The sequence below is a fragment of the Sinohyriopsis cumingii genome, chromosome 16, assembly GCF_028554795.1.
Source record: "Sinohyriopsis cumingii isolate HCF-2022 chromosome 16, ASM2855479v2, whole genome shotgun sequence".
NCBI classification, from domain to species: domain Eukaryota; kingdom Metazoa; phylum Mollusca; class Bivalvia; order Unionida; family Unionidae; genus Sinohyriopsis; species Sinohyriopsis cumingii.
In genome coordinates this window covers 69,463,276-69,491,200 of record NC_142976.1, presented here as the reverse complement: position 1 = coordinate 69,491,200, position 27,925 = coordinate 69,463,276, and the positions used below count along the sequence as shown (strand labels likewise).

At 34.7% G+C, this 27,925-nt stretch overlaps 2 protein-coding genes across 11 annotated transcripts in view; one reads left to right on the top strand and one right to left on the bottom strand.

The window, feature by feature from the left end:
- Positions 1-4,938: 4,938 nt before the first annotated feature.
- LOC149780734 (uncharacterized) lies at positions 4,939-17,227 on the bottom strand. 6 transcript variants are annotated; one of them, XM_089937789.1, is made up of 3 exons: positions 17,109-17,227; positions 15,281-15,368; positions 4,939-7,260 (listed from the first exon to the last, which is right to left on the bottom strand). In XM_089937789.1, the coding sequence occupies exon 3, from the start codon at positions 7,236-7,238 to the stop codon at positions 6,525-6,527; it is 714 nt and encodes a 237-aa protein (XP_089793915.1). In that variant the 5' UTR covers positions 7,239-7,260; positions 15,281-15,368; positions 17,109-17,227; the 3' UTR covers positions 4,939-6,524. The 6 variants fall into 6 exon arrangements, with proteins under 6 accessions (XP_089793915.1, XP_089793919.1, XP_089793917.1 ...); XM_089937793.1 differs by having other exon boundaries at positions 4,939-7,257; XM_089937791.1 differs by having other exon boundaries at positions 17,071-17,225.
- An 838-nt stretch (positions 17,228-18,065) lies between these two features.
- LOC149780733 (uncharacterized) overlaps positions 18,066-27,925 on the top strand; it is a 97,667-nt gene continuing 87,807 nt past the window's right edge. For 3 of the 5 annotated variants that reach the window (XM_089937786.1, XM_089937785.1, XM_089937783.1), the window contains exons 1-2: positions 18,066-18,238; positions 20,596-20,705. In XM_089937786.1, coding sequence (XP_089793912.1) covers positions 20,597-20,705 — 109 coding nt within the window. In that variant the 5' untranslated portion in view covers positions 18,066-18,238; position 20,596. Of the gene's footprint in view, positions 18,239-18,329; positions 18,439-20,595; positions 20,706-27,925 lie in introns of those variants that run through there. The other 2 variants (XM_089937787.1, XM_089937784.1) reach the window with 1 other exon arrangement.

Below are 27,925 nucleotides of genomic sequence, written 5' to 3'. Positions count from 1 at the left end.
AAAACATCAGACGCAGAAAGAAAATAGAAATCGTCAATGATGTGCGACTATGAGATAAACTTGTTGCCAATGATGACTTCTACACATTAAAATATTCGATGAAGAACTCGTCACTAACAAATCCAGAGAAAACAATATCTAGCTGGACAACCCATCTACGCTGGCGCAGCCAAGCTTGATCTCTCAAAAATGCTCATGTACGAATTTCACTATGACTTTATAAAAAAAGTTATACCGGGACAAAGCCATGCTGCTCATGACCAATATAAATTCGCTCTTTTGTACGAAATTCACACCGACGACGTCTACACAGATAAGTAACAAACCATTCCAATGCAACAATAATAAAAAGGCACTTGGAAAGCTCAAAGATGAAACTTGTGGGATACCCACCATAGAATTCATTGGACTTAGATTCAAAATGTACTACATCACACTCGACGATGATACCGTCATGAAAAAAGCCAAAGGCGTAAAAAGAACCTGTCATCGGTCCCATCACCACCATAAGTTACTATAGACAATCATTACAATGTCATCTACGCTATTACTCCATGAGCGGTGGCCTAGTGGTTAGAGCGTCTGCCTTGGATGCGGGGGGGGGGGGTCGTGGGTTCGATCCCCGGCTGAGTTATACCAAAGACTTACAAATGGTACTAACTACTGCCTTGCTTGGTGCTCAGCATTAAGAGATTAGTGTTAGGACTGGTCGGCCTGGTGTCAGGATAATGTGACTGGGTGGGACATCATGCTACATGCCTGCGACATGATACCCCAGTGCTAGGCATCGCTATAAACTGCCACACTGCAGACATCGTAGCGATATGACTGAAATATTGTTAAAGCTACGTTAAAAATCTAAATCACACACACTACTCCATGAGAACATTCCATTCACATCAACATAAAATATCCATGGTACTCATCCATAAAAAAGGATTGTGCCCCTTTGACGATAAAAGATACGAGATGGCATTCACACACTCGCACACGGACACATTGACAACAAAAATCGTAGTGAGCCAGAACCCCCATAGAACACACAAGTAAGCCACAATCCCCCAACACCGTAGTAGTAGAGAGCCATGGGGGATTCACCTGCTCATGCAGGGAGCTAGGTGAGCCAGAACCCCCATTTACCTATACTACATAGATTTGCAACACTTTGCAGCATATTTTATTAGTTCAGCTCCTTCTCCAATTATTGTAATAAGTGATTATATGCCCCTTACATTCATTGGCATCATGAAAATCATAAATCAAAGATTATTAAGGTGCAGTTCAATGTTGCAGGAATACAACAGTGCCTTTAGGCATGTTTGGTGGGGGGGAAACTGTTTAATATCAGATGCACTTTCATGTGCAGAAATATGTTTTGTGCATACTTCATGTCATTCATAACATTTCATCTTATGTAAATTTTTATCACAATTATAGTTGAATAACAGTTCATGTAAACTTTATTGCATAAATCTTTCTTTTTGTTTATGAGATGATGTGTTATGTGTATTTAATTTGCCTATTTTGTTAGTTAATTTTTAAAAGAATGTATTTCATTATATGCTATAGATGTCTATATTTTGGACCTGATCTTGTCCAAAATCAAATTGATTTTCTACCTGACCTGAATCATTTTTTAAATTCTGTAAACAAGACAGGGATATTTTCGTAATGAGCGTGGGTCGACTATTAGAATTATTATTTTCACCCGAGTCAAGGACATTGTGTTTACCATGTTCTTTATTATAATTTTAGTAACAGACCTTCTAATAATAACTAAGATTTCCAGAATGAAATTTTCCATCAGATAATAAGCCTTTTTTTTATATAGAAAATGTTAATTGTGACCTGAAGACAAGTAGGGGACTATATATAATCTAGTTTTTCTATAAACTATCTCTTCGTGCCTTATGATCTAATTAGAATCAGTTGTATTCTTGAGCCCATTTCCTTTCGGCTGGAATTAATTTATTCCAATTATTTAATTCAAGCAATCCTTCTTGTAAATTACAAAGTGCTCAAAATAACATTCTTGGAAATAGAGACGTGGATTTATAGTGAAATTTCAAATAAGGATATATTCTTGGATTGTATTTTTGTTTTTCAACAAAAAATTGTTGGCACATAACTATGACACAGGACACCACAGGTACATCAACACTTCCAGCATTGGATTCTTTTAGAATACCACGTTTGTTCAAAACATTAATCATTAGGATTTTTGTTGGAAATTCTAGGATTATTTGGGATTTATTTCACAATACCATAAGTTCTTTTTGAATTTTTTACTTTGTATTTTAAGGAAATAAATTATGTTGAATTATACAAAACTTGCTGGTTCTTGCTCTTTTCTGTTACTTATTTTAAGACCACATACCCACATTGGCCAAACACGAGACTCAAACCAATGCAGACAGAGGTGAGATGGCAGTGATCCATAACAGTGAGCGCTTTAGACCACTAGACCCCTTGTATTTTGTTTGTAGTGAACCAGTAAGAATATTTGAATCTGCATCAAATTTATTCATCCGGGTGCCAAAATCAGGTTAGGAAAAAGACAGTACTATTGTCAGCGTAGTTATATAAAGAGCCATATGTAATAAAATAGAATATATCATTAATAAAAGCATTAGAGTAATGGTCCAAGGATCGACCCCTGAGGAACCTGGTTTTGAATTTCAGTTCAACTACTCAAGACACCCAGCTACTTAATTTGCTATTTTCGATTTGACAGATAGCTCAGTTAGAGTCCTACTGAGCCATCTGACATACCAGAAGTCCTAACCTGCAAATGAAAAGATCATGAGGAAGACAGTCAAAAGCCTTGGATAAATCTATCAGAACTCCAGCTACATATTTGTACTTATCAAAAGCCTTCATCCAGTCTTCAGGTAAACATAACAGAGTAGTCTGGTATCCATGACCTTTACAAAAAGCACATTAAACATTTTGTTATAAATGTTCTCAGAAAATGATGCTAACTGGGTCTCAAAAGATTTTTCAAAGAGTTTTCATATGATGGGTAAAATTATGATGTTCAGATGTTATATGAATATCCCAAAAAGCGTCTAAATTAGACCAGAAGATAAGTTGTTGTGATATTTTATTTAATTACTTTAATCAGAATATGCACACTTATTAAAAATAACTGATCTCCTCTGGAGAAAAATAATCACTTACATAGTTATCCAATACTTTGTAAGTTTATTGATTGACAATTTATAAGATTCTGGGATTTCATGCAATAGGATCCAAGCGAAAACTATGTCAGTCTTAGAAGTAGATGATAGTAAGATATGGCTCACTTTAGTTTTTTGAAACCAATTCGATGGGCAGATATTTAGAAATGAGGTTTCCTTGAACACTAAAGGGTTAAATTTATTACCTACTCAGGTGTAGACTCTAATATTGTGATACTGTGTATTTGATATTTTTAATCAATTTGATGAGTGGACTTAAGAATAAATGTTTTTTGAGAAAGGGTGGATTAGGGTGCTCACTCATGGAGCTGAAGAAAACCAGACACACCTATGCACACATACTAACATGATAATGTTAAGGGGACATACCAATCTGAATAAAATCAGATCTCCACTGTCCCAGGTGAAGTGTAGATCTGGTTTTAATCAGACTGGGGACATGGTTTGTCAGGCATGAAACTGATGAACAGCTACACTCTTTTTGGCTGTGTGTGTGTGTGTTTTGGGGGATGTTGTTGTATTTACTCTAGCACAGAAATACAAATGATATTCACTCAGACCACTTCAGCTATTTAAGCACGAGAAATAATATATCTTGGAGATATAGTCCGGAATATCCTTCAATAAATTTTCATTGCCTCACTGCCAGCTAATCAGTCACATGGCCAGTTATGCTGCTACATGTAACAGCCAGATGGTTAAACTGTTATAACCACAGCCATGCTGCCACACTTCAGGTCTAGTCCGAGTTTCCTCTGACCCATAACACCCAATTTTGATATTTGTTCATTTATATTGGGGTGTAGGGTCAGAGTCCATTGCCTATTGAAAAGTTGGAATTTGCCAACACCATTTGGTCTTGGCATAGGGTAGCTGCTTATTAGCCAGCCTAGCAAACTTGAACAACAATTCATCGAGATCAACCTGAATGAAATTGATAGGAATATGATTGATTTTCTCTGAAATTACGAGCATAGCATTCATTATATCTTTAATACACTGACAGATGAGACAAAACTACAGTGTTGATGAAATTTGACCAGGATTTCGCCATTTCCATTCTGAGTCACATTAACTATGCAAATCTCGCAACCTACATGTCAATGACATCAGAGACCAAATAGTCATGTGATATCAACAATGAACCAATTTTCCATGTTTGTTGTACATAGAATTTGAAATTATTAAATAAAAGTCATGTAATGTTTGTAAATAAATATAATGCATACTTAATTCTCAACATAATTGTTCTTAGAACAACGACCAGAAACCTGTTGGTATTGCAGCAAGGTGGAGAAAACCAGATTTATCAAGTTCTGAGCATGTGTCAGCGCCATTTTTTGTTCGTATCATGTAACGCATTGACATGTGCTCTCTGCTTGTTGATTTCAGAAAAAAAATTGAGAAGTTCATGTTCTTTCATTTTTTTCCTATAATGATTACATGACTTTCATTTACATGTTCAATTTGTTTTCCAATAGCAACATTAGAAATGGTTTACTGTTGATAACATATGACCATTGGACATCTGATGCCTTTGACATGTAGGTTGCGAGTTTTGTGTAGTCAGAATAATTCATACATGTATAATGGTTCTGTGACTGGTCAAGTATGGCAACAAAATAGGGGGGTATTTGTCTTGATAAATATTCCGAGTTTATGTATGTATGTATGTATGTATGTATGTATGTATGTATGCATGCATGTATGTATGTCAATGACACAGAGCAATACTGAATCTGTACATCTTGATTTTATTTCATAAAATTGTGAAACAAACCTGATTTTCAATTTTATCGAGTGGCCATTTTAAAATGTATTCATAAACAATAATGCATAAATTATATAAACTATCTTAAAGTCAACAATAATTAATCACAGATTATATGAAAAATATAGCACCTCATTATTTCTCATTTACTTTACAATGACAAAACAAGAGTAACACAAAGAGAATATATGAGAAATTACATGTTCTGACCTTTGAATATTTGGTCAATAAAATGCCCTGTAAAAAAGAGTTTCATTAATTGGTCCATGTCTGATAACATACTTTGATGGAGATGTTTAAAGAAACACTCTAAAGTCTTACCATTAAGCTGGAAAACATAACCAAAGATGTGGGTCACTGACGCATATATCAAACATTTATTGTCTTGACATGAAGGTACATATTGCATACAGTTTTAAAAGAGGATATTACTGAAAATAAATATTCCAGGCCTGAAAATACCGCATAAAAGCAATGCTCTCTTTTAAAGTATCAAAAAATCAGTCTCTCATATAGCTGTAGTTTTTCCATAAATAAAAAGCTTCATACTGATTGTACGATAAGATCATTTTAATTGTGAACCAACACATCATAAAACCCTTGAGTAGCAATAACAAGATTTTAAACATGGCCACTGTTATGTCAGATTGGCCCCATTTATATTTGGAACCAATCAGATAGCATAAGAAATAATTTACATAAACCCCCATGCCAATGCAACCATCTGTTTGGCAGAAGTAGCTACAACAATAATCTAAAGATGTCCACCATAGCTGCGATATTGACAGTTGGGCTGGCACCATTTTCATTTAAGACCTACTAAACATCAAAATAAGTCTCTAAGTGAAAAACCTTTATTAATTCATTTGTCCAAATTGAGGCTGAAGCGATAACATTTTCAAGATGGCTGCAGTGGCAGCAGTCTACTGGATGTCCAAGGAGCACAATTTTCATTTAGGACCAACTAAACATCATAGCAAAAACCCCATGGTAATATGATCGTAACTTCTGAAGTAGCAATAACCATTAGAAACATGGTGACAATGGATGTCTGAAGCAATGTTCCAGGTAGTTTAGGAGAAGCAATGATAACAAAATTGTGCTAAAGGATTGCCAGAAGCTGGACAACACATAAGCTTTTCTTGTCTTTGATCAGTACAGCTATAATGTAAGAAATTATGTAGAACTATCATTTTAATTCAAAGACAACAACTTTAAAATTTCAACAAAATCCAAATTTACACACACCAGGACTAAGCTAACAGCCCTCCAATTAGTTATAGGTAATTAGATAAGGAAAGTGCTTAGTAGTATTGACTGAATGTCAGTCTTTGTCAGAAAGATGTATTCAGAATCAATGGTATATGTACAGAAACAATGCAATTGGTAGGCTTTATTTAATCTAAACTGGTCAAGAATTAGACTGGTACTGAACTGACTCTTGATCAGAACCAGCCTACAACATTGGATAAAATCAATGCATACGATGATAAGTTTACTCAGAATTAAGATCCCAAAGGATATTTCATATTCAACATTATTAAACTGACTTTCTATAGATGTGAACTTAAGCTAGAAACAAATTTGTTATACCAAATTGGATCAAAAGCATTATCTTTACTAACTGCATTTCCATCATAAAAATCAAAAGTCATTTTTGATTCAAATGCAACAAGTGCAGAACGAACACAATGGGAACCAGTAAATCCCCAGGTGACAACACGAGTTTCTTCTACTGTGTCATGGAAAAAGTGCAGATTGTAAGCATGTCCATCAATTACTTCACTTTTGACAGTAACCCCCTCATTCGACAAAAATCGTACAAGTGGTAATGTGAAAACTAAAGATACTTCCTCATGATTTATGTTAGGTTTGAAATCTTCGGGAATAATTCCAACCACTGGTGTGACAGCAGAACTTGGTCGTACAATTGATGGAGGCAAAACTGCAATGACTTCAGCATCATTTGGTTCCAACCCAATCTCTTCTTGTGCCTCCCTAAGTGCTGTTGTAATTTCATCCTTGTCACTTTTTTCTTGGAAACCACCTGGAAATGCAACAAAACCTGCATGGTTTTTAAGATTTTTGGATCTTATAGTGAGTAAGATGTGAAGCTGTCCTCCTCTGTAGAATAGTGGAATCAGTACACTGGCCTTTCTTAGGTCTGGAGGAACTGGCAAGACTGTAAATCTGCTTTTGTTTCGAACATCATGAGCTTGGAATCTTTCCCTTAGTTCTTCAACAGAAGGCATGTTTGGGACTGCCATGTCAAATTTACACAAATTGCTTCTGAAAAGAAAAGTAAAAAGATTACAATTCTTGTAAATTTATATATTAAAGTTACCAAATAAATTAAATAAAAGCATTCTGGAATGTATTTTTGCGAAAGTGATTACAACTTTAGGAACTTGATATTTGTCTGTCAATTTTGACACAAACTCTCTTTTAATTATTGAGTGATTGAGTACAGTGCAAATTATACAGACCCATTAGGAGATAATGCTTTTGTTGTAGAACTGGCTGACCAAATGAATAATTTTTTAATTAAAACTGAGGATCTAAATTTTGGGGGAACACAGTGGGAGTCAGCACGAGTGAAAAATCAGTATAATCTGCATTCTTTTATACCATGTATGCAGCTTGGGGAAGTGTGGTCATAATAGTAAAGGTGACTTAGGAAATAAAAATTCACTTGACAAGTAGGTATGACATAGTCCAAAAAATCAACCCCCCAAATATGTGTTGATACTGATGGAACCTGAAAATCAACATCATCACAGGTGAAGAGCTGATTTATCGGCCTAGGTATGACATTGTTTACCACACATGGTTTTGTATTTTTGACTCAATGCATGTCAAGGCTGAATGCAACACTGTAATTATAATTTTCCATAACAAGTATAAAAACAGCTGTTAAGGGCAATAGTTTTCCAAAACCATGGTGTCCTGGATATAAAAAAAATAGACCCAGTTTAAAGAAAGTGGAGAGCTTTGGACTGGAAACTGGGGGTCCTCGAAGAATGGGCTTTCCCTATAGGACACACGGTACTAATTATACGGAAGAACTGTAAACCAGTCTAGAAATGGGTGAAGAAATAATAGAGTATTTACGGGTTTGGTGGTCCATAATTGGTTAACAATGAAAATTAAAATTTTAGTAAAACTATCTTTTGAGAGCTTATCCTATATGTAACTTTAAAAAAATATAGACAAATTTCTACTGATGCAATTTTAGCATTCTTACAGGCTTGACTCAGGAGTACTCAATAATGAAAATAGCACCTGATTCATTTGGTGCAGAATCAATAACATGTGTTTCATGCACATGTAAACAAAATGCCACGGCTCATATGGTGTTCTCCAAACATAAGCTTGCACCAAGGTTAGATGTGCATGGAGAATTATAGGTCTCATCATCAGCACCCAGAAATTTTAAGTTATTGAATTGTGAATATGATGGTGTTTCCATATGTTTACTATTGGAGTTGAATTAGTACCGTGTGTCCTATAGTAAGCTATGCAATGTCACTTTCCTTTTCTACAAGTAGATCCCATTTCATGGCTTTTTTTCAAAAGTAAACTGAATAAATTACCATACACTATTCACCGGTTGCATGTGCAGTTGTTCTTTAAAATGCACAAAGATGAAATGCCTCTCAACTTCCTGTCATTGTATACCAACAATTAATCCTTTCTTTATCCCCCCAAAAATGACACCACACAATATGCATCCAGTTCTCAGTTATAAACGCCAATTACTGATGTTTTGGTTTGTTGATAACATATTTTTAATTGTAAATAAGATGCAACAATGATGTACAACAAGGACTCAATCCTGACGGCACGTAATCAATAAAGCACCTGCAGATCTACCTATGACTTTAAGTAAACAGCATCGACCTTGATCTCCAGGCTCATTCTAATGTAATAAGTTTGCAGCTGGGTTCAACTTATACAAAAGGAACTATGATACCTTACATTATAGTCTATGTCAGTCAAGATAAACAAATTTTCCCTAAATTAATCTCTGTTGCTTTAGTTAGTTGCTGATCACAGTACTGAAGTAGCTGATCCAGCCTTGACAGGCAGCAATTAAATATACAAAAAACAAAGGAATGTAGCACTGGGTTGCCAAATGTTCTCAAGCCCTCACATTTACTGATTACTGCCACCTCACCTCTGTCCACGTGGGTTGGAGTCTCAGGCTCAGCCTATGTGGGTATGCAAGAAAGTTTGCCAGCTGCTTATGTGATTATGTGAGAAAGCTTGCCAATTGCTTCCTGTTTGGATGGTGCTTCAAGATTTTCGCAGGTTCTTCCTCCACCAATTATACTGTTCGCCATGTATAGCCTATCATGTGCTGAAAAATGCTAATCCAACAACAAAAAAAACAAGGATATTGGTTGCTTACAGTACTTTCATTCATAATGTCACTCTTTGCTTTAACAATCAAAAATAATTACCAAATTTGATGAGAGATCCAAGTCTATGTTCATTACAGTTCATGTTACAGGATTATGGGTAAATATGATAGTTAAATATGATCATGGCAGCTGTACATTACATACTGTCATCAAGACAGTTGTGTGTGTTATATATATATATGGGTAAATATGATCATGGCAGCTGTACATTACATACTGTCATCATGAAAGAGGTATCTTATATATGGGTAAATTATATGTACATTATATGTGGTCTTCACGACAGATGCACCCAGTATGTTATATATGGGTAAATATGATCATGGCAGCTGTACATATGAGGCCATGATGACAGATGTATGTTATATATGGGTAGATAATGATTATGGCATTACATTACATGTAGTCATGATGACAGATTATGTTTTATGTGGGTAAATATAATCATGTTAGCTATGTATTAAATACTGGTATATGGGGTGAAGTTGTGTGTATGTGTCGTATGATAAATATGGTCATCTTGTCATTTGTGCATATGGCATGAAAGGGGGAATATCATCATAGGATTTTGAAAAGCTGCAGTCAAGGACTCCTTCCTTGGATAAAGTTGTCATCCCAGCTTTAAAACTAGGAGTCCCAGTTATGGTAGTTTTTCTCATGCAGTAATAAGGAATGAGTTATTGTTGTATCACCAATATATATATATATATATATATATGTGTGTGTGTGTGTATATATGTAATCATAACAGTTCTATGTTATACATGGGTGTCATCATGGCAGTTGTGTTTATGTTACTTAACTTTGTGAGTGATAACAGGATTCCATATACAAAAATATGTTATATCAGATATCAATTGTTTTCCTTTCATTGGCCTTTTCACATGATGCCAGAATCAAAGGCCTGTACAAAATCACAACAATAGATTGATTAGGATCAGTTATGTTTATTGAGAAGCTTCACACTTAATGTGTCATTTTTTGTGTTGTTTAACAAGAAACTTCACACTTTATATGTTTTGCATATTTTTGTGTTATGTTTATCAAGAAACTTTACACTTTATATGTTTTGCATATTTTTGTGTTATGTTTATCAAGAAACTTCACACTTTATATGTTTGCATATTTTTGTGTTATGTTTATCAAGAAACTTTATATGTTTGACATCTTTTGGCCTTAGCTTTCTACATATTTAATTTTAAAAAATGAAAGAAAAAGAAAACAGAAACAGTCTTCTCCATTGTCGGGGCCCCGAGTGGTCTAAAGCGCTCACCATTCCGGATCACTGCCATCTCACCTGTCTGCATGGGTTCGGGTCTCAGGCTTGGCTAATGTGGATACATGAGAAAGCCTGCCAGTAGCTTCTCGTGGGTCGATGGTTCTTCCTGTGGTGTTCCAGGGTTCTTCCTCCACCAATTATACTGACCGCCATGTATAGCCTATCTTGTGATGAAAATGGCATTAAACCCTACTACAACAACAACAACTTCTCCATTGTCAGTCAGATCCTTTGCTCCATGTCAACTTAATAATAGCATATATATTGATTGTGCAAAGCAAAATGTTGTAATTTGGTATTTCATCAATGGAAACATGAACAAGAGAAAGTAATTCCTTGCTAAAAAAGGTAACAATGAATAAAGCGTACACCCAACAACAACCTGAATTTTATGTTATGCGCAACAACACTAACCACTAGCAAGACCCATTCAGCTTTTAATGTGAAGTGAAATGTGCAGTTGTTGATGGTCCAGTTGCTCAGAAATCCCACCATATAATTTGTTTGGTTACAGAGTTTAGTGTTGGAATGCAGAAATCAAATGTTTGAGCTTCTGATTGAACTGTTAATTAAAAGTTGCAAATTTTGACATGAAATCATGGGTGGGGTGGGGTAGGGTGGGGTTTGATGTAAAAAGTAGATACAGACTAAAACTATACCAAATGTAGCCATATTTTTCAAAACTGAATTGATCAGTTGTTGTTGCTCAGTGCTAGGTCTGAGTTTTGAGAGACTCTTTGTGGTGAGTCATAAATAAAATATATCATGCAGCAATCCCAGCATCACTCATAGCTTAATATGCTGTCAAAAGGAGTAACAGGTGTAGTACTGGACTCCTGCATTCTTGTAACTTTCTTTTGGTTTTTAACCGGTTCACAGATATACATTTGATCAGATAATTTAGCTGTTAGTGATCTTTGCTGCAGTGTGCAATTATGGTCATCAACGCTTTTTACGTGTCTTCTGGAAAAAGCTTAAGATTTCAATATACATGTGGTTTTGCCTGTTGCATGAATTTTCTAATGTCATGTTTCTTCAAGTTCACAGCAATGCCATCTTGGTGATTTTATTAGCTGTTTCATAAGTTAGTCTGATGTCCTGATGTACCAAATGTGACAATGATACAATCCAGTATGTCTCTCAATGAGTTCTCAAAAATCTCAAAGTAATGTTTTAGTCCAAAATGTCAACAAGCACTTTTTAATTCCAATTGTTAAGACTCTATCATCACAAACTAAATAACAGAAAGAAGCAAAACCAACAAGTTTTGTAAAACTTAACAATTCAATTTTCAAAGTTACAAATGAAAATGTAAGAGTAACTTATAGTGCTATGAAGTGAATCCCAAATAATCCTGATAAAGTTCTATGAAAATGCAAAACAATGAAAAGTTATGCATCAATTTCAAAACCGGAAATGTACTGGTCAACCAAGAATTGTGATGTTCTCAAGATGGCACTGTCCAGAACTTGTTTCAGTAGTTCATAACAGTTCCAGAACAATATTCTAATCGAAAATAATTAGCACTATCTACTGCCACTTAACATTCCAAACAAAAACGTTTTTTCCAATCAAATAATATCCAAGTACAACATAAAACATGTCTTGCAGACTTATAACATGAACATAAGAAATGAAGATGACTAAAAAAATTGGAATGAATCTGACTGCTCAGTTCTCTCCTTATATATACCTTCTGTTATGACCATATTTCACAATATACCCCACATGACAGATCACAATACTCAACTTATTTCGAAAACTGCTTATTCATGTGACCTGGCACAACCAATGGGAAGCTACTGAATTCTTCTAGAATTGTTTAAACCCCATCAGCCAATGAGAAATTAATGCAAAGATGCCATTAAGTCTTATTATCAAGATTATTATTAGTAATTGTCAACACGTACACAAATGTCTATTTATAAATCCTATGTAATTTTATGATCTTAACAGACTCCAGTCAGACATAGGCAAAATCTAACTAAAGATATTCTTTACAATTTACAGCCATGTATACAAATTACAAAACTTAGACAAAATTGTGTACCAGGAATTACAAAACTATATAGATATACATAATACAATGAACAATTTTAATAAATAATTCCTCTCATATTATATCTGAACACAACTGTAAATGATTCCAGAGACTGACCTTCAAACAGGAATCAATTATTTGTTTACCAGATTCCCTTTATATAAATTTTCAATTGAACTATATTGCAACAAAATGTTCACAAAACAATCATTGTCATGGAAAATTCCACTAACCCTTGAACTCAAATTCAAGTAAACATATAGTGTACCACCTACAACTATGACAAAAGTCAGTTATGCAAAAACTCTCTCCACAACCCTTAATCATGAACAAAAGTCAAGCACACAATATAGTGTAAATTAAATATATGTAACAGTATGTCTTCCAGCCTCCGTGTAATGTGTTCCAAAGTAGTAGGAAGCTGCATAATAAATTTCAAATTTAACAGATGAATGCCACAAAAATACTGCAAAAATATGCAGTTGAATGATATATTTGAAATGGAGAAGGTTCTCATTTTTATTTATTTCAACAATTTAAAATTTAAAACCAAAGACAATCATTTCACTTTGTCATGTCTGTTGTTGTTGTAGGGTTTAACGCCATTTTTCAGTACATGATAGGCTATACATGGTGACCAGTATTAACGGTGGAGGAAGAACCCGGGAAAACCCCAGAAAGAACCACCGACCCACGAGAAGCTACTGGCAAGCTTTCTCACATACCCATATTGGCCAAATCCGAGACTCGAACCCAGGAAGACAGAGGTGAGATGGCAGTGATCCGTAATGGAGAGCGCTTTAGACCACTTGGCCACTCGTCATGTCTGTAATGTTGACATTGGAAACAGTATTGGAAAGCAAAAGTAAACACCAAACTTACTGATGTGAAAATATTCCAGTACAGTATCGCATATATATTAATACCCAAACACACTGCAGGAAACATTCCCAAAAATTTGGAACTATATATAGGTAAATATGGTCATCATGACAGATGTGTACATGTTAAATATGGTCAGCATGACAGTTGTGTTTATGTTATATACAGGCACATAGGGTCATCATGACAGTTGTGTGTATATTATATATGGGTAAATATAGTCATCATGACAGTTGCATCCGTGTTATATATGGGTATATAGAGTCATCACAACAGTTGTGTCAGTATTATATATGGGTATATAGGGTTATTATAACAATTGTATGTATGTTATATATTGGTAATTAATGTCATCAAGACAGTTATATGTCATATATTAGTAAATATAGTCATGACAACTGTGTAGATGTTAAATATGGGTATAAAGGGTCATCTAGACAGATCTGTAGATGTTAAATATAGGTATAAAGGGTCATCATGACAGTTATATGTTATATATCAGTAAATATAATCATGACAGCTGTGTAGATGTTAAATATGGGTATAAAGGGTCATCATGACAGCTGTATATGTTACTGGCATATATGGCTAAATATAGTCATCATGACTGATGGACTTTGAATTGATGAACTGTCCATCATTCATACGCCTGTAATCAATTAATGTAAAGTCTGATCCATCTATACGAATATGATATTAATAGCATGTTTTGTCAAGGTGCAACTTTTGCCCTTAATGATGTTTGTTTCTGTAAATAAAAGCTCTATATATGTTTTTAATAATGTCCTGGGTCCTTGCTTAGAGGCTCCAAAAACTACAGGTTTCTGATTAAAATGGGAACAGATGAGGACAGAAGCAGCCTATCAGTGGACCTAAAATCATTACAGTTAAGCCAAATAAATAAAAAGTATAATAATTTGTTTTCTTTCTTATGTCATTCAAATTTTAACATAATCTTTGACACATTTTTTTGTTAAGTCATGAAATTAACTTTCTTGCCAACTAGGTTTTTTAAATAAATCATTAGGAAAAATGTGCATCCACTGAATTGAGTTTCTGAAAACAAAAGAATAGGGCTGGTTACTGAGGGCCCACATGATGTATGGTGTAAGAACAATGATGGCACAAGACATGTATCAGTACATGAAGATTCAGGATCTGCTTTAAGTGCTTACAGAGTGCTCTGTGTAATATGTAGACTTGAAATGACCTGGGGTCAAGCTAGGCTTGAATAAATGAAGAAGTGACTTTTCCTTTCTAACAGAATAGGGGGATGTCAGAGCTTAACAGAAGAAGTGGGAGCAAAGCAAGAAATGTATTTTTTTTTTGCTATTTAAAATTGGTATAACAGATCGTAATATGTACTTTTTATGAGCATATTCCTTTATCCATATGCCATCTTTTTGGGGGAATGTAATCTAGTTCACAGGAGTTTTGGCAGTGACTTTGTGTCACTTATTACTAATAAATGTACAAAACTAATTTACTGAAAGAAACGGTGTTGTTTATTACATATAATAGGCATGTTTTCAATTTTATCCTATTACACAAGAAGTATTACATTTACATAAGTATTATAATATCAATCCTCATATATCACAGTTTAACAGCTTTTATTAAGTAGAAAAATACAACGCTTTTAAGCATTCTCAAGGCAAAACATTTGTGAAGTGGACAACTTACATGAATGTGCTTCAGTAGGCTAAAGCTGTCTTTAGTGAAAAGTTATGATCAGTATATCATGTAAAGACATCATCTAATGTTCCTATGCCTGTGTACCAGAAAATAATCTAAATGAATCATATCAGTTAAACATCTCCTTGGTTATTGCCATATTGGTATTGGGAATATACATTATTTTCATATTAAACTACACAGTACAGTCTCTTTCTCTCACTTTCTTGATTTCTTTATTTATATACTTATACTTTTGTCAAAACTTTGTAAAAGAGGTGAATCCTGGGCCCCAACCATGGCATCTCTATCTGTGTATCTGGGATGATATATATTTTTATCTAAAAACAACAATGAGTATATCATTTATAAGCAGTGGGGCAAAGTAGTCTAAAGCGTTAGCCTTAACCAATCACTACCATCTCACCTCCATCTCCATGAGCTCTAAGTTTGGGCTCACTCAGTGTGAGAAAGCTGCCAGTATCTTCCAGTATGTTGGTGGTTCTTAACGAAGTTTACCCAGGTAACCAAACCAAATGCATGTTTAGGAATAAAGGAGTTCATTCAAAAATTAATCCCTACTGCCAAGGTTTGAAATGCTGAAAAATTATATTGATTCTTCTAGTGGCAGCTGATTGACTATTTATAATTAATTACAATGATGTAATCTAGGTTCTCCTGTCAGTCTGAATTAATTATAGTATGGAGTTTCTATTGTGCTTATGACCAAGACACAGGATGTAGAAACCATGAGCCTACAAACCTCAAGTACAGGACTGACATTTAATAACATCACAATTTTAATTTCATTGCTAACAATAAAACGTTACCAATGCTATCAACAGTGATTATTAAACAAAACATTAAATTCCATATATGAACTGAATCCTTCTTTCCAACAAAATATGGACACAGCCAAGAACAAAAATGGCACCAGGTTATGTGTGTGCATCTTTATAGAAAAAGAGATAATTTCTAAATATCACTAATCATACCTTCTAGCTTTAAACAATAAATTCATCGGACTGCATATTTATGGTTTTAATATTGGTCTATTTACTCGTAATACTGTTGTACATTGGTTAAATAATATCATTTATTTCACTGTTTGTTTCTGAATTTTCAGTGAAATGAGTGAAGCAAGAAAACAACCTTCACAGGACAGCCCTTGAATTCCAGAACACAGCACTGTCCGAAACATTTTTGATACACAGGTAGAGTTGCCACAGCTGGGGACCTGGATTCACCTCTTTTACAAAGTTTTGACAAAAGTATAAGTATATAAATAAAGAAATCACATTGTGCATCAAATTACCCAAATCCCACTTATGCAAAACAAATGTTCTATGCAAAAAAACTGAGCGGAAAAAATGCAGAGTAAATTCCTCAAGTTTTTCTTGAAAGTGTGTTTGGTAAATTTTAAGACAATATTGTCTTAACAAAAATTTCATTACCGCAATAAAAAGACAAATTAACTTGGAGATAGTTCCTCTGCCATTCATTAACCAAAGCACGTCCCCATATTCCGCGAAAGTCTGCTGCCAAACAATATGAACATATATCGTCTTGTTAACCTATTTTAGCTTTTTGTCGCTGTTCAAAGTTTGGCATAGCCAGGGACTTCTTATATTATTAATATAAGTACACTTGACTCCTTCGTTGGCACTAGAAATTTCCTTAACATTAACAATAAAACATTACAAAAGAGTGGCACCAAAGTGGTCGGTTAACCCAGATACAAGTACCATTCAGCTGAAAGATAATAAAACCAGATGGTCCGATAATTAAACCCTCAATACCATTTGGCATCTGATCTATCGCACTAAACCAGACTCACTAATAACTTTGTTCACAATATTGTAAGCTTGATGCGATTGAAGCCGGACGAAAAGTAGCTATGAACTACCAAGCCCTAACAATGAAGATTTAATTAAAAAAAACGCCTATCAATGTCGAGGCCAGGCCACATTCTAGACTGGTTTCTACAATATTGCTATTACCTCTCCATGCACTGCTCCCACCTCTAGCGAGATCACGAATATACTGCCATTGCCCCCCCCCCCCCGTAACAAATCGTGATAAGAAAATGTTTAAACCAACTTAGTGATCAAAATGGTGCACCATCACGTCTCAGATTTTTTAAAAAATGTTTTCACTCATGTTTGAAATGACTGCTCCCTTGTGCTAAAAAAAAAAATCAGCCTGAATTAGTCTCAAGTTGACTACTGGTTATCTTTTGCTAGTTAAAATGGGGAAAATGAATTTTGCCAGACTATACAATATCAGTTTATGAAAGTGCAATGAATGAATTACCAAATATATTAAATATGCAAAAAAAGTTATCGGCTCAATTTTATTTTCAATATATCACCCAAGTTCAGCAAGTGAAAGCCACCTAGTGGTGCTAGCAGTTTTTGGAGAATGCACATCTGGAGTAAGGCCATGTTGTATAGTCTATAACCCCTATTACACATATCACTCATACACCAAAATGAAGGGAATTAATGGTTCTTTGAACAACATATAAGATATACAAGTCTTTCTCAAATAGCCATTATAGCCAGTGATGAAACCCGGGAAAATTATTTTTCATTAAAATTCTATATCCAAAATACGATGCTATAGGGCGCCATCTAGAATTAAACTTCGTACATTTTTGTAGGATTTTTCGTTATTTGATGGAGCTTGGGTACGTTAGTTTCTTATAAAGAAGATCACCAGTCTAGAGGTGTGTTTGTGTCCTAGATTTGACCAATGAGAAGGGAGATCTTTCGTATAATACATAATAGAATTTTGTAGTGTGTCTGTAGTCAAATACACACTCTGGACCCATCAAACAATGAAGACAGTTTTAGGTGTGTCACCTGGTGAAAGCAACACAATATTAAATCAGAACATTTTTCGTATTTAAAGGAATTAAACTGACTTGATTTTGATGAAATCAGAAGAGGTCTTTACGTGAAAAAGGTATGATATGTGATGAAAAATGGCTGCCATCTTCTTGTAAGATTAGGGCACGATGACATGTTTTTTTTTCTTTCTATTAATAGCACTGGTTGTTTTGACTGGTGAGAAATTTGATTCAAGTCTCCATCAGTTGGGGGAAAATGTTATCAACAGAATTATATTTTCTGGATCTGTCACGGGTAGTTTATCCAAAATATCATGTAAGTGGGACGATTGCCTTGCAAATTGAAATATCGGTTGTGAATTTTGCAAATCTACATAAATTACTACAGAACCTAAGGTACAAATTCACGTCGCAGAATCTGTTTTTAAAATTAGGGAGAGGTTAATTTTCATTTACATTTTTATTTTCTTTATAATTTTCATTCTTAAAAAGTGCAGTTACATGCTCAACTGCAGGCAGAACATCCACTGTGTTATATACTTGATCATTCTGCATTATGTAAATACAAATACAATTCGAATGTTGATGTGTTTTTTTTTCAGCAGTGATTTGCATTCGACGTACATTCATTACGTTCTCCAAAATTAAATCTTAGTATTTTGGAATTCATTTTTTCCCAGGAAAAATTATATACTTTTTGCATGCCATGTTTTTAGGAATTATCTTAAACTCTTATAGAGAAGGGTGATCACATTTGCTACATGGGAAACATTGCAAAATGTTCCAGATTGATTGACTCACTTGTGTGAGTAACAGATAGATGTAAAGTTTGGTTTGTGTGGAATATTTGAAACAGCAACATCCAAAGCAATACATAAATGTAAATTAATGACATGTATGGAATATTTGCCCTCATTACCTTGAAAGTAAGAGAAAAATTAAATATTGGCATGTATTGAATTGTTGACACTGATACATTGAAAGTAACAATTAACATTAATGTAAATTTTGGCATGTATGGAATATTTGATATGGGTACATTGAAAGATATGCACAGATCTGTGAATAAGATTGTAGTGTGCATCAGCTGGTAAAAATTGCAAGCACTGCCACATCAAAACTTGCTTTAAATAGTAAACATTTCATATTATGACTGACCTTGACAATGACTACAAGTTGGAAATGACATACAATAGATGAAAGAAACACTAGCCAGTTATTTATTAGAAGAATGGTAAATAAAGGTGCTGATATATAAAAAAAACTCTGTTAATAAAGTATTCACACTCCATTGTCCAGCAAGTTCATCTGTATTTCACTAACAAAACATTGCTGTAAATAAATAGAATGAAAAATAAGAAAACTTTTGGATGTGTTTTGTTGTTTATAGTAACTTGGCACTGAAATAGTTTTGTTCATAATTCCAAATTCTTCTCAAATGAGCTCAGCCCTTTTCCTCACAACACAGTAAGGAATTGTTGTATGTACATGAGCATATTCTTATGCAGCCAGCTGGGGAAAACTACACAATGATATATGCATATTTAAAGTTTTCAGATTAAATATTTAGTATTTATTGTTATCTTCTAATGTATAAACAAAACAACATTCTTGCTTGCTTGTACATCAAAGGTTCAGTGTTGGGCTTCAAAATTATTGATTCATGTTATTACTGTATAGTCTATATTTGCTTTTGTACTCTTTTGATTTCAAAACGTTTTTGTTTATTTTACCTCACCACATTTTGAAAGCTTAACACTGGTATATAGTGATCAGTACTTGATGAGCAATATACTTTAACACTAATACCAGAAAATTTATCACTGATCTTTGGTATTGAGGATGAGTACTTCAACGCAAATACCTGAAAATTTATCACTGATCTTTGGTATAGAGTTTTGAGGCTAAGTACTTTAACACAAATACCTGAAAATTTATCACTGATCTTTGGTATAGAGTTTTGAGGATGAGTACTTCAACACATATACTTGAAAATTTATCACTGATCTTTGGTATTGAGTTTTGAGGATGAGTAAGTACTTCAACTAAATACATGAAAATTTAACACTGATCTTTGGTATTGAGTTTTGAGGAGTAATATACCCTCAACGTAAATACCTGAAAACTTAAAATTTATTTATAGTGAAGAGTACTTGAGGTTGAGTACTTCAACAAATACCTGATGGTAAATATAGTCATCATCATCAGTCATATTGATATTTGTTACCTATCAAGACTGGCAAGGTTTGTCACAGTAAAGATAGCACACATATGTATTTGTACCTGCATGTTTTGGCAAGTTTTATTAAGAGTCTTTGGCAAGTTTCAGGTATGACTGTGCAAAGTACCAAGCATGTAATGGGGATTTTCATTATTAAAAGTGTTGCTATTGACATCAATGGTTTTCCATATTGCAACTGTACTGTGTATCTCACTTTCATTTCACTTTTTATTTTTTTCCCTTAAATCCCAGCATGGATCTTCAGAACCAAGACAGCCATGAAATACTTAATGACCTTCTTCAGACCTTCCATAGTGTGTGCCAGAATGATTCTGTATTGACACACCAGCAAGGAGATGCAGGTATGGCAGGGGTCAAACTAGACTTTAATTTTAGGGAGGAGTGACCTCTCTTTGTGGACAGAACAGGGAGAAGGGATAGCTCATCCTCATCCAGAAGTGGATGCTAGGAAGAAACGCTATATATATATATATATATATATATATACATACATGTGTATATATACATACACACACACACACACACACACATATATATATGTGTGTGTGTTTGTGTGTAGTGTTCTCTATTATGCCCTCTTTCTCAGTATTGATATTTGCTTTTAACATTTGATTTAAGCAATACTTTATTTTCAAGTCTACGTTTTTTTTTAATTATGGCCATGTCACTATAAAAGAGAATAATAGAACTACATTGTAACAAATTTTGACAGAGTAACCAGATTATATTATTGTACTTAAAAGTTCACAATAATGGCACTTTCAAAGATTTCTAAATGCGTTTGAAACAACACCTGTACCATGTACGTGAGGGCAAATGCACATGTGTCTTCAGATCGTACTGTTTGTCCTCATTTCTTTGTTGTGGATCAAACATTACTGTAACTGTTCATACATGACACACTAAATTGCATAAAATTACAGACATGGGTCCTTCATGGTCAGTATATGAACTAAAACTTTCTTTCCAACCGAATCAACACAGACGTGAGTACATATATGCCTGCCATTATTTTCCATTTAGGCATGGTAAGTGATACAGTACAGTTTCAAACTAATTTTATGATGAGATAGTGTATAAGAGGCAGTTAAAATATTCATATCACTGATTCAGTTCTTAAAACACAAATTGCTAATTACATACTATTGTTAAAATTCCAATATACAGGTTTGTATGTGTTTACCATCAAAGGGTTACATGTGGAAATCGGGCAGTGATAGTTGCTATATAGCTTACTCGGGAAGGGTTAATGGTCAGTAAGCTATCAAAACACATGCTTGTGAATGTGCAAGTTTGTTTGTCAGCATAATGGATATCAAAACTAGGCCTAGGTACTGATGGCTTGATGAATACATTTCGCTACAACACAATACTAGAATTAACCTAGCTAAAGCGATGGGAGTGGGCATCTCAAAAAGAATGGTCAGTCAATGTACCTCAAAAAAAATCATAGGGCAAAGTTGTTTTCGCATTTTTAACAGAAGAAGGCGAAGTTTACATTTTTTAGGCAACTTAGTCTCCCACTTTGCCTGATAGTGTGACCTCTGGCTTGGTATATATCTCCAAAAGAGATATGGTATGTTTTACAGTTTCCAAAGGAACTACAGATATAGTATACTGTCTCCAAAGGAACTACAGATATAGTATACTGTCTCCAAAGGAGATACAGATATAGTATACTGTCTCCAAAGGAGATACAGATATAGTATACAGTCTCCAAAGGAGATAAAGATATAGTATACTGTCTCCAAATGAGATAGAGGTATAGTATGCTGTTTTTTAAGAAGATACTGTTATGTATATTTCATTTGCATTGTTAGTTTGTTTTCTGTTTTTTTATTATTTCAGTTCCATTATATGCTATTGTAATGTAACATTGTATGTTGGACTTAACTGTGTCCTAAATCAAGTTTATTTTCTACATGACCCGATTGTTTTTTTAATAATTATTTTGTAAACCACTAATAAGTAGATAAAATATTCACAATGTACATGGGTTTAATATTATTATCATTAGTAATTGAAGTAAACATGTTTGAGTCTGGGTCTAGGTTAGTGGAATTTCCCTATTGTACCTGACATAGTGCAGGTTCTCTCTTATAATTTTAGTAACAGACCTTCTAATTATAACTAAAATTTTATTTGTAAACATTAAGAAGTTTCTTGGAGATTATTTTCCATTAGGTAATAGTTTATTTTAGAAGATGCTAATTGTGACCTGAGGTCAAGTTGTCATGAGAAAAATTATTCATTTGTTCTCATAGATCTGGCAGAATCATTTTTGTATTATTGTTCTGTCCAGAAGATCATTTGGGTCAAATGTTATTTCTTCAAGTTATTCATGTGATTTTTCTCTGGAAATACAGTGCTAACAAAAATATTTTTGGACAGAGATATTCACTGAGATTTTAAGTGACTTAAGATCTGGAATTATATTACTGTGTTTCAAAAAAAGATTTGGTACAACAACGCTGTACAGGCTGACACAGGCACATAACACCTTCAGCACTGGATTTAAGTTGAATTTGTATTAAAGTGTGTTCAGAATTTTTATTAGGACTTGTGTCTGTAATCATAGGCAGTGCTTCCCTCTACACATGCTAGAGAAAATTGACACAATCATTTTGCTGACATGCATTTTTTTAAATGCAAACAATTTTTATAATGCGATATGGATTTATTTAATTTTCATTGTTTTGGATGAGGGATGGCATCATGTATACTTCGAGCATAGGTATAGTCTGGTTCCGTTTCGTATGCTCCCTGAGTTGCACTCTGCTATACGGAGCATACAAAACAGGGAACCAGACTAGCATAGGAAATGTTACGGCGGAGTAGCTTCCACTAATCTCATGAGCTGTCGCACGATTTCCATTGAGCTCACCAAGATGTCGTCCAGATGTTTAACCTCAATGCTTGTTGCACTAAACTGTGCATATAATAGATAAAAACAGTGTGCATATAATAGATAAAAACAGTGAATATAATAGATAAAAACAGTGTGCATATAATAGATAAAAACAGTGTGAATATAATAGATAAAAACAGTGTGAATATAATAGATAAAAACAGTGTGCATATAATAGATAAAAACAGTGTGCATATAATAGATAAAAACAGTGTGCACAAAGAAACATTAGCCAAGAAAGTAACAGAAGCAGAACACAAAATAGTAAATGTGGATCTGACTTAAATGAAAAATGGAGAAAATAATTCCTTTTACTGGAGTACAGCCCATTTATTGGGATTACCGGTGTGACTTCTGATTGCATGGTTGTGAAGACTGCAAAAGTGAATATTACTTTTGTGACAGGGTTTAAGAATTGTAAAAAAAAAATCTGCCCTTGTTTGCCACAAGATATCTGGAGAAGACATTATCACCCAAGACATTCCTTCACAACAAAGAAATTACTGAACTTGCAGAGACAGATGTTTTATTTGGATTACAAAGTCAGGGGGTCATTGCAGATTTTGTTGGTTTTTAACTTTGCTGCAGTTAAAAAAGAAACATCTAAAAGTTCAAGTGTAACTTAATAAAGAGAAGATGAATCATTAGCTTCTTTGATTTTTTGATAAATGTGTTTTAGGACGAAGTACTTGTACAGTGAAACCGATGAGTGTACACACTTTATGACAGGAAGTAAATTAACTGTCATTTGGTTAAAAAAGATTTTGTTGGCTTTTTGTATTGGCTTATATGTAAAGTGTTGGTCTATAATATTGCTAGAAAAAGATTATAAGGAGACTTAAAAGTATGACTTTAAACTAAAATTACAATGAACTAATAAAATTATTCTTTGAATGCACAATGTATTTGTGTGTTAATTGTGCATGTTGGTTTATTTGTATTTTTAGAGAGAGAGAGAGAGAGAGAGTATGTTGTGCAAGTTGCAGTATCCTATTTCAAGCTGAAAAAATTTGTCAGTACATTTTTGACTCCCACATTTTTTATTTTTTTTCCCCAGATCTGACACCAAGTTTTTTTCTTATCCTCAATTTCACACCCCTGGGGGATACACTGATATGATTATTTTGTTATTTAATTTGCAGTACTGTAAGTTCTCTTTTTTTCATGTTACTTTGTATTCTAGGGAAATACATTATTTGTTGAATTATACAATGCATGTTGCTTTTCACACTTTTCTATTACCTATTATAAGACCATAGAGTCATAATAATACAGATGTGGTATACTGTCTCCAATGGAGATACAGATGTGTTATACTGTCTCCAAGGGAGATACAGATATGTTATACTGTCTCCAAAGGAGATACAGATGTGTTATACTGTCTCCAAGGGAGATACAGATGTTATACTGTGTCCAAGGGAGATGCAGATATGTTATACTGTCTCCAAAGGAGATACAGATGTATTAAAATATACTGTCTCCAAGGGAGATAAAGATATGGTATACTGTCTTCAATGGAGATAAGATATGGTATATTGTCATGCCAGTAGTTCATTAGACAGATTGAAAGGTTGTCATTTCCCACATCTACACTGAGACTGCTGGTCTCTCTTCTCAGCTAAAGAAAGCACTATCCTGTTTGGCCCCTGAAGCACACCAGTCTACAATGGATGCTGCATCATTGCAAGTGGAGATTTCTTCAGGACCTGGGCTTGCCCTTCAGTTAAGATGCTGTTGGCACTTAAAACTTGTTCACTCATCACCATAGTCTCACACTGATCTTTTTGGGTGGCCCCCTTCAGGCTTCCAGTCATGCAAAGGTGCTTGCTGGAAGTGGTTGCCAAGACCTGCAGTCATGCCTTGTCAGTGTTCATAGAGCTATCAGCAGAGCTGTAGGACCTTCACAGGGATGACAGTATTTTGGCTTGTCATCAGTCTTTTTGCCTTAAACAAGTGTCTTCAGGACAAACTTTAAGATGGATACTGCTGATGCAGTTGTAAAAGTTGTGTGGCAACTGGCCAGTGTCCATTGAGCTTCAGGAAGGGGTGTGGGTTCCAATTTCAAGCTTTGCTATCTGGTCTAATCTCTGTTTTCAGGGCTTTCGCCATGGTTGATGGGAATAGTTGCTGCCCACCAGAAGGCTCATGAGATCCTCATCCCTCCAGTATTTTAATGAGTTGCAAAGAGTCCCTCTTGCCATATTTGTCCACCTGCTGGTCCACAGTGACTAAGTTAGGACTTGTTCCAAATGTAGAGAAATTGAAATTCATCCCTTCTCTGAATTTCGTTGATGTGGGGATAGATTTCCTCACCAATTTTCTCAATGGTTCAGTGTGTTAGTGCACCTACCCATTATGTTACTTAAGAGGAAGAACCTGCAGCACAGGGGTCTCTTTGTCACTGCCGCTCAGCAGTTTCTCCACGTTCATGCTTGGCTCATCTCAAATAATTCGTCTGCCAGGAAAAGTTTTTGAGCTAAGTTATAACCATGTCCATTCTAATAGAAAATCCACATCTAAAGTCTAGGATGCAAAGTGGAGAATCTTCTGTGATTGGAGGTATTGATTCTAGGTGTCCCTAAGTGCATTGGGGTTTTGTAATTGGGTCTGATTGTCATATCCCTGATATTATCAGGTATTTTGAGCTGCTGAGATCTTATCATGCTCACTAAATGGTGTTTTGTGGACTTTGTCAAGTTCCCTCTTATGATCAGTAAAGTTGTTTTCCAGTTCTCCACTGTGTCTGCAAGAAGGAGTATGCCTTGTCTGTATAAAAGGGATGTTTATGGTTCAACAGTAATTATGACTCTGTTTCTCTCTTTTGCTAAACTGGTTCTATGGCAAAGAACCAGTTGCCTGCCATAGTTCATATCCTATTAGGATCCCCAATGTCAATCAGATCTGTTTCTAGGTATGATCAAAATAATCTTCTTTGGCCAGTTAGGACTTTATGATTCAGTTTGGTCATTTCTGAAGAGTAGGAAGCATCCTTTCCTACGTATTAAGGGTTTCACTTATTTTGTGTGGACCATTTTCAGGAGGATTTGCATCACTATCAAGAAAACTTGCTAGTCCCTCACTGAGAGGGACCTTTCCTTTATGAGAATTAAAGCCCTTGAAGTTAGGGATATTGCTACCTCATGAGTCTTACTAGCTCATTTGGAGGATGTCATCAGAGCTGCATTTCATCAGTCACATTACTCTCTCCTCCTTCTACCATTGTTCTTTGGTGCATCAGAGTAAAGACATTTTTTGGGGGCTCAGTAGTTATGGCACAGAAAGTAGCCCAATCTGCCACTAACTTCAATTGTGGACAATTCTTTTGTAAATATGTATATCGGTGTTGAGGCCATAATCCACCCTTCAAGGCAGGTAAAGTATTACTGCTATTAAAATGTATTTTGGGGATTTAGGTTTGAACTGATTTTAATAATGTAATACTTAACCTGTCACTATTGTGAGATTCTCTTCTATCATCTTCTGATGTCCCACAGAAGTCCATATCCAAGATAAAGAGGATGGTTTCTTTGTGTGGGCCTATGGCGTTGGGAGTCGGACTGAGTCTATGTTCTTTCTGTTTTAAATTTTTAGAATGTCCTAGGATGAAAATTTGACAATATGGGTGAGGGTAATTCCATCCCAGAATAAGTAATCATTGCCATAGTGACATGTATGTGTTCCAATGTTAGCTCTGCTGGTCATGGATCTGATGCCTGTCTATCCATTAGCACAAGTTTGTTATCACTACTCTTCTTAAACTATTTGTAGGATTGCCATAAAACTATTTACACACATTCTTCCCATGGTCTAGATAATCCTAAATGAAAATGGTGCTGCTCAGACATCCATTATAGCCACAACAGTCCCCAGCATGAAAATCTTGTTATCGCTACTCTTTCAGAATGGATGGTCATATAAAAAAAAATCTAAATGTCTGCTTGGTCAAGTATGAAAATGATACCAATCCAATGTTCAATATTGCTGCCAGGGCTGCCATCTTGAAAATCTTATTAATGCCATTCCTTCTGCCATATCAACATGGGGTTTTCACAAAAGACTTTTATGATATCTGTTTGGTTCTAAATCAAACTGGTGCAGATTTTACAGTCTATATGGCATCCACTGCATCCATATTAATTTTTTTTTTTATCACAACTCTTCCTGAATGGATGGTCATATCAACATGAGGTATTCACATTATGATGTCTAGCTGGTCCTAAATACAAATGATGCTAATCTGACATCTGATACGTCCAGTATAGCAGCAGTTTTTGATATCTTGTAACTTGAACTCTTGAGTTTTCACCATGATGTCAGTTTGGTCATAAAATGAAGATGTTGCTGATGTTTAGTATGGCCACCACAGCTGCCTTCTTGAAAATATTGTTATTGCTACTACTGAGTGGAAAATCAAATCTTGAAGATATTATCTCTACTCCTTTCCAAATATGGTATTTCTGCAAGGAGTTTTCAGCAGTAGACTTCTTATAATACCTAGAAGAAAAAAAATAAAATGCCCTACTTTCCATGGATCATGATGTAAACTTCTTGGGCTTCATTTTTTACTACATCAGCAATATCTGCAACAAGAAGTATATTGTAAAGAAGCAGATAACTCTTTCTAAACACATATGTGCTGAATATTCAAGGTTT

Excerpts from the sequence above, each read along its gene's own strand:
- LOC149780734 (XM_089937788.1), bottom strand. The coding sequence starts at position 7,238 with ATGGCAGTCCCAAACATGCCTTCTGTTGAAGAACTAAGGGAAAGATTC.